Here is an 8325-nt window from a genome sequence, read left to right as displayed (position 1 = left end):
ACTCTGGTACAAGTTGATCTTGGTCTCATCTGTCCATAGGATGTTGTTCCAGAACTGTGAAGGCTTTTTTAGATGTTGCTTGGCAAACTCTAATCTGGCCTTCCTGTTTTTGAGGCTCACCAATGGTTTACACCTTGTGGTAAACCCTCTGTATTCACTCTGGTGAAGTCTTCTCTTGATTGTTGACTTTGACACACATACACCTACCTCCCGGAGAGTGTTCTTCATCTGGCCAACTGTTGTGAAGAGTGTTTTCTTCACCAGGGAAAGAATTCTTCGGTCATCCACCACAGTTGTTTTCCATGGTCTTCCAGGTCTTTTGGTGTTGCTGAGCTCACCAGTGCATTCTTTCGTTTTAAGGATGTTCCAAACAGTTGATTTGGCCACACCTAATGATTTTGCTATCTCTCTGATGGGTTTGTTTTGTTTTTTCAGCCTGATGGCTTGCTTCACTGATAGTGACAGCTCTTTGGATGTCATATTCAGATACAGATGCCAAATGCAAATAGCACACTTGAAATTAACTCTGGACCTTTTATCTGCTCCTTGTAAATGGGATAATGAGGGAATAACACACACCTGGCCATGGAACAGCTGAGCAGCCAATTGTCCCATTACTTTTGGTCCCTTAAAAAATGGGAGGCACATATACAAACCGTTGTAATTCCTACATCGTTCACCTGATTTGGATGTAAATACCCTCAAATTAAAGCTGAAAGTCTGCAGTTAAAGCACATCTTGTTTGTTTCATTTCAAATCCATTGTGGTGGTGTATAGAGCCAAAAAGAATAGAATTGTATCAATATTTATGGACCTGACTGTACATGTATCATGTTGATTTGGACTAAGTTTTAATATGAAATTTTTATGTACTTATAAATATATTTTTTATTTTTAATATTACTTTAGTTTTGTGTGTTGTGATACATTTACACCCCCCTACTCCAGTCTGGTGTCCTGAGGTTTAATTTCTTCATTTTTAGTATATCACTTTCTTTAGTCTGCCTGCTGAAAACTTGCTATGGATCCCAGTGCACCTTTGTCATCAGCATTACTTGCAAAGTTTTTTAAAAATAAAAAAAGTGTTGTAAAGCTAGTGGTGAAAAAAGGTTGTGAAAACAATTATGGGAGGCATACAGATTACAGTTCTATGCAAAAGTTTAGGAACCCCTGACAATTTCCATGATTGTCATTTATAAATATTTGGGTGTTTGGATCAGCAAATTCATTCTGATCTATCAAATAACTGAAGAACACAGTAATATTTCAGTAGTGAAATTAGGTTTATTGGATTAACAGAAAATGCGCAATATGCATCAAAATGAAATAAGACAGGTGCATAAATTTGGGCACCCCAACAGAAAAATCACATCAATATTTAGTAGAGCCTCCTTTAGCAGAAATAACAGCCTCTAGACGCTTCCTATAGACAGTAATGAGTGTCCGGATTCTGGATGAATGTATTTTGGACCATTCCTCCTTACAAAACATCTCCAGTTCAGTTAGGTTTGATGATTGCCGAGCATGGACAGCCTGCTTTAAATCACCCCACAGATGTTCAATGATATTCAGGTCTGGGGACTGGGATGGCCATTCCAGAACATTGTACTTGTTCCTCTGCATAAATGCCCGAGTAGATTTTGAGCAGTGTTTTGGGTCGTTGTCTTGTTGAAATATCCAGCCCCGGCGTAACTTCAACTTCATGACTGATTCCTCAATATTATTCTCAAGAATCTGCTGATATTGAGTGGAAACCCTCAACTTTAACCAGATTCCCAGTACCGGCACTGGCCACACAGCCCCACAGCATGATGGAACCTCCACCAAATTTTACTGTGGGTAGCAAGTGTTTTTCTTGGAACGCTGTGTTCTTTTGCCACCATGCATAACGCCCCTTGTTATGACCAAATAAAGCAATCTTTGTTTCATCAGTCCACAGCACCTTATTACAAAATGAAGCTGGCTTGTCCAAATATGCGTTTGCATACCTCAAGGGACTCAGTTTGTGGCATGCGTGCAGAAAAGGCTTCTTTCGCATCACTCTCCCATACAGCTTCTCCCTGTGCAAAGTGCGCTGAATTGTTCAAGGATGCACAGTGACACCATCTGCAGCAAGTTGATGTTGTAGGTCTTTGGAGGTGGTCCGTGGGCTGTTTTTGACCGTTCTCACCATCCTTCACCTCTCCAATATTTTATGTGGCCTGCCACTTCTGGCCTTAACAAGAACTGTGCCTGTGGTCTTCCATTTCCTCACTATGTTCCTCACAGTGGACACTGGCAGCTTTTATCTCTGTGATAACTTTTTGTAGCCTTCCCTTAAACCATAATGTAGAACAATCTTTGTTTTCAGGTCATTTGAGAGTTGTTTTGAGGCCCCCATGTTGCCACTCTTCAGAGGAGAGTCAAAGAGAACAACTTGCAATTGGCGACCTTAAATACCTTTTCTCATGATTGGATGCACCTGTCTATGAAGTTCAAGGCTTAATGAGCTCACCAAACAAATTGTGTGTTCCAAGTAATCAGAGCTAAGTAGTTACAGGTATTCAAATCAACAAAATGACAAGGGTGCCCAAATTTATGCACCTGTCTAATTTCGTTTTGATGCATATTGCGCATTTTCTGTTAATCCAATAAACCTCATTTCACTACTGAAATATTACTGTGTCCTTCAGCTATTTGATAGATCAAATTGAAATTACTGATCCAAACACCCAAATATTTATAGATGACAATCATGGAAATTGTCAGGGGTTCCTAAACGTATGCATACAACTGTACACCTAACGATCTAAAACATTTTTCATTTTTTGAACATTGCCTTTTTGCGAGTGGTAAAGAATCTATCTTTGGTTTTCACTGGACAGGAAGTGGGGGGGGGGATCTCTTCATTGGGACCACAGACAGCAATACAAACCTGACAGAAGATCCCTTCCTTTAACACTTCACGGGAAAATAACTTGTCAACGAATCGACTATCAAACTCTGTTATTATATTTATTTATTTCCCAGCTTTATACAAACTGGATGTAGAAGCATAAACATAGTACATTTCTACCATTTTCAACAAAAATATAACCAATATGTACAATTATTGTATTAAAAATACAAAAGGATACAGACTCTACCAATGTCTTTCTAAAAGACATACAGGTACAAGTAGTATCAAAAGCATGATGAAATCAACAGTTAGTTGTACATTCTGCACTTGACATCACAGAGCAAACTGAGGTTAGCGGTCCTATATTCTACCGTTATATGATGCTGAGAACGTTTGTGCAATGTGTCACCGAGCTGGGCTTCTGTCTGCTTAGATGCACAAGCTCCATCGCCTACATAAAATTAAAAAAGCTGGCAAATAAATGTATGTTACATGTAAAATTACATAGGCATAACTGACATTGTGAAGTAGTAAGGTAGACAAAAGCCATGGTAACAGGATAAAGATTCATTAAATAAAGCACTGATGTTATTATAAACAGTGAAAAAACACTGCATTCTGTTTCATCGTTTTCTTTAAAGTTGTATACATACATATATATATATATGTTTAACCACTGATCAATATGATCAGCTCAGCTCAAATGGAAAAAAAAATAATATTCATAATAATCCAAGATCACAAGTTCCTCACACAGGAGTTTAACTCGGATTGGCAGCCTTCAGATATCCGGAGTCTGTGCAAAGGGAGTAGATGGCGATCTGAGTCATGGAGGTGTGCAATAGCAGCTGTGAGCAGGTAAATGCTACACATTGGTCTTCTCTACAAGTGCAGTGTCCAACAATGGCCAATCTGACCAGTCCGCCTCCCATCTACATGAATGTGCTGCGTCATTATGGATGGCCTAGAAAAAAACATGACTATGGTGGATGAAGAGGTTTCCGTTTTCAGATGAGCAATGAGAGAGCTTGTATTAATAACTACTAATAGCATTTGTTGAGAGTCCCAAGCTGCCATCACTTTAATATAATCCAGTTCTTTTATCAGAATTAAAAATCTCTATATAAACATAAAAATAATTCATAACTTATGTGTGAAATAACACTGTAAGTATCCTGATGTAACAAATAAGCTCTCTGAGCGCAAAGTGTGCATCTCCTTTACCGCAGAGGGCTCCTCGCGCATTAAAGGTATCATAGTGTAACAAACGGGACTGTAAACGAAGCTAAACCATCTCAAGAATCTGTGCACAGAGGTTTATGAAATGCAATCTCAGCTCACGTTAAAAAAGGTTGATAGAAGCACATGACTAGCTTGGCCTACAACAGCAGACAAAGCCAAGAAAGTGAATAAAAGTTAAAATGTATTTAAAAATAAAGACACCCTCACAGCATGTGGGAGTGTAATCAGGGTCGGGGTCATTGCTGATGTGGTAGTTGTGGAGTTTGGAATGATAATGTGCAAGGTCCAGCCAGCTACCATTGGGTGGCAGCTTCCTGCACCGTTTCAAGCAACACAGCTTTGCCAAGGACAAAAAGTGCCAGAATGATGTTTTCACAGTATTTCACATGCCAGGGAGTGGGACAGAGGGTCTGATGTATCCCAGTGCTCCTTTAAGGCAGAAGAGGAGGAAACAGGTCCACAGGCTCCACAGTCATATGGGATGTCCTTTTGTGCTCTCCTTTCAAGGCGGCTTATCCTATCACAGGGCGAGATCTCATCTTCACACCGCAGATACTTGCTCATCATCTGCCATAATAGAAAATACAATTAAAAAACAAGAATTATTTAGCAACCTTTACTATCACAAGACAATTTAGATGCTTTCCTGTGCCACTGTTTATCAATCTTGCCACAAGGATGGTGGCGTAACGTGTAGAAGTAGAGCCTGGCGGTGGTAGTGACGCTATTACGTGAGACCTGCTGGATTTTTATTGTACATGCTGTTTTTATATTCAATAAATATGAGTGCAATGTATGAAGTTGGGTTTGTGAGGTTTATACAAGACTAATACCCAGGTACTGCAATATTGGAAGCATTCTTGTCTTTTCATGTTTGCTTGGAGCTGCTAGTGATTAGTGTGGAGTCATTTCCTAAGGAACATCAGTTATTATCCAGAGCGCATTTGACCCTGTTTAGGGTATAATAAGCAGGTGAGCTTGCATTACACCTGGTGAAGGGAGCACAAGTCAATTAATTTTCTGTGATGCACGCCCTTCACGGCGAAGTTTGTTATACACTGGCTTTAGGACGATCACCATTTATTTAATATGATCATGGACCTTTATGAACCTTTAAGAATTTATGCTTATATTGATTATTTTGTATTATTTTGGCACTGACACTTATTCTTTGTTAGCAGCGCTATCACATACATTATATCATATTGCGGTCACTGTGGGAACACATAGGTGATAGCCGCAGCCTTTCCAATTTATATTTTTAATTTTTACTTACCACTAGGGGGCAGCACGCAACTATTTAATTATTCACTGTTTATCAATAGCTTCAACAGTAATGTCTGTAGGTTTTGAACTGCATATGTGAACTGTAAAAGTAAACTTGTCCTAGGGCCATGTCACACTAATGATCCTGATGCTTGTAACAACTAGCCAGCAACAGGATCACTATAAAGAGCAAATACTTAGTTCATAGTGTTGCCCCTACACGGTCTAAATGAGCGAAGTGTGTCTCCCTTAGTGACAGAAATGCTACAAAACACCATTATTTGCTACCTCATGACTCATCTGGAAAGAGAAGGAACACCACATGGCATGAGGTGAGCATTTACTTTACTATGAACAGCAAAACTGTAACTGTTGGTTTGTTGGCAGAGCTGCTAGTGAAATATGGGGTTTACAATCATGCTAAAACGTACAAAAGTTATCTGTTGTGAAAGTTTTAAAGCTATGGTATTTTTTTATAAAGAGGCTGTTTGAGTTTTGCCAAAAGAACATTAATGTAGTGAATCCCATTGAAAGCTATTGTAGGTCAGTTGTCATTGGCGATATCAATCTTTAAGTATTGCTCTACTGTACATTATACTATTTATGTGTTTTTTTTAAATGTTTTAACAGCTAATCATTTTTTATTATGTTTTGATTAAATGGGGATGATAAGGCAAACATACCACAGTGCCCCTACCCTATTCATCAGGTGTCACCAGGAGTTAAAAGAATGCATACAGAGAGCACAAGAACGATAGTTCTATTTTTTAGTTAATAGCAATAATGTCATACCAACATTTCCCCTGTTGCTGACCACGTAACGCATAGGAGGGTGGGGCTCAAAGCGTAGCTAAACCCTCCAATCCTTTATAGCCACAGGAGCTGCTATCTTAGCCTCTTTTTGATCTGCAATTGTCACAGCGTTGCACATGTGATCAGTTATGACATCATCCAGTTGGTGGCTTGACAGTTCAGTTGAAAACAAAAGCACATGCGATTCACGGCATGCCTTGAACATAACGGTTTTGGAAAACATGTAAATCAATTGGTTTTGTTCAGCTTTAACATCTACATGCCACACGTGTTCATGGCAGCCGAGGATTCTGAGATTGCACTCACAGCACACTGATTCAGCCGTCACAGACAGCTCCTAGTCTTTGTTTTTGATAAGGAATCGGCGGGAAGGCTCCTGATCAAGTGACCACTGTGACAGCCAATCACATTGATCATGTAATTGAGAAGTCTGGGAAGTTTTTTCCCAGTTATCCCATAATTATATTAAAAGCAAAATACAGGAAGTAGAATGGAGTTTAAATTCCCCCTTAGTTTCAGTCCATTATACCGATTGTATGTCCAAATGATTAATATAGTAGCTTGAATAGGTTAGGGGGACAGAATGTAATAGTGATAAAACATTTAAATAAAGACATTATACTACAAAGTAAAATAAACTAACGTGAAAATGCTGCTGAGTTTTATTCCTAACACTGCCACAATTTTTCTATCACCAACGGCAATGCCTGCACATTTCTTTACTATTTTTCTCTCACCACCTTCTGTGTTTGTACCTCCCTTTCTGTCTCCATCCACCAGATCTGCACTGCCTGCATCCATCAAAGCACTTATACCATGCTTTGCATGACTGCACCTGTAAATGTTGTCCCCCCCCCACCAAGTCTCACAGTGCTCACATGATCGGGAGCCTGTTCTGCTGACTCCTGATCAAAAAGGAAGACAGGGACCAGATGGAGGAATCTGTACAAACTGCCCCCAACACTGCTCCCACCTCTCTTCATCTCATTACCAGGACTGCACCCCCCCTTCCCTTACCTACACTACCTCTCTCATCAAGCCTATGGACAATCCCCCATCATTTAGGGTCTGTATGGCACTGAATACCCCTGAACCTCATCTTCTCCTAATCTATCCACAGAGCCTGCCACCCCTCTCATATTCTCACCACACCAACCTTGGCTGTTCTGAAACAGGTGCACTTTTGCTAGTGTATTCATTAGAAAAAAAAAATATATATATATTAACATTTATTAACAGGCATTTTATGAAATTCTGTTTAATAAAGTTTTCACACAAAGGTTTGTGTGAAGGTTTGAGGTTATGCACTATAAACCAATAAGGTTCTGCTGACGCGAGCAAACAATTAGAAGTTTTAGGCTGGGCCAATAAGCAGACAGGTGACAAAGGTAGCTAGTAAGAAATTATGGTGTCATCCTTTGTGCTATACATTGTGAAGGGGCCTGAGAATCACACTAGTAGTATAAAAAAAATTACAAATATTTTGACAGGTAAAACAGTTCACATATTGTATACTTACCATCATCCTTGGTAACCCCTTGTGCCTGATATATAGCTAGTCTTGGGTCTGCCTCATTTGGTTTATGCCACTGCGGCTTGTTAACGATCTTGCTAGAAGGCTGACTGTGTGATGGTGGGGATGTTGCAGGTGCTCCTTCACTGTCACTCCTCCGAGCCATCATCCTGGACCGCTGCAGTGCTACGTTGTAATCTGGTGGCTTTCTGGATAATTGTGGGTGTCCTTCTGCAAAATCTGCTATAGGAATTCCTACATATCCAGGTGGTGTTGGTGGTGGTTCTCGATACCGGCCTTCTTTCCGTGCTGTGGTAACACAATACACTACCATAAGAGACAATTATTGTCACAACAGAAACGTAACATAAAAAAAAAAAAAACACAAAATAAACATATGTTCTAATGTACAAATAAAGTACAAATACATTTAAAACAATAAAACAAAAGCAAATGATAAAACACCCAAAAGGTAGTACTAAAAAAAAAAAAAAAAAAAAAAAAAAGACTGGTTTACTCTTCTTTAATATATATTTAATAAATATTTTAGGAAACGTAAGTGCTCATATTCTTGAATGGGATGACATGCCAACACTAGAGAACCTAGTGGGTG

The 8325-nt window shown here is 39.3% G+C and overlaps 1 protein-coding gene across 15 annotated transcripts in view; it reads right to left on the bottom strand.

Moving 5' to 3' along the window:
• Positions 1-2980: 2980 nt before the first annotated feature.
• The window catches only part of RAPGEF2 (Rap guanine nucleotide exchange factor 2), a 396941-nt gene continuing 391596 nt past the window's right edge, over positions 2981-8325 (bottom strand). For 10 of the 15 annotated variants that reach the window (XM_073605965.1, XM_073605900.1, XM_073605948.1 and 7 more), the window contains 2 exons: positions 7719-8039; positions 2981-4687 (listed from right to left, as the gene is read on the bottom strand). In XM_073605965.1, coding sequence (XP_073462066.1) covers positions 4662-4687; positions 7719-8039 — 347 coding nt within the window. In that variant the 3' untranslated portion in view covers positions 2981-4661. The remainder of the gene's footprint in view (positions 4688-7718; positions 8040-8325) is intronic. The other 5 variants (XM_073605972.1, XM_073605906.1, XM_073605941.1 and 2 more) reach the window with 1 other exon arrangement.

The sequence above is a fragment of the Aquarana catesbeiana genome, linkage group LG01, assembly GCF_042186555.1.
Source record: "Aquarana catesbeiana isolate 2022-GZ linkage group LG01, ASM4218655v1, whole genome shotgun sequence".
NCBI lineage: Eukaryota > Metazoa > Chordata > Amphibia > Anura > Ranidae > Aquarana > Aquarana catesbeiana.
This window is presented reverse-complemented; position numbering and strand designations above follow the sequence as displayed.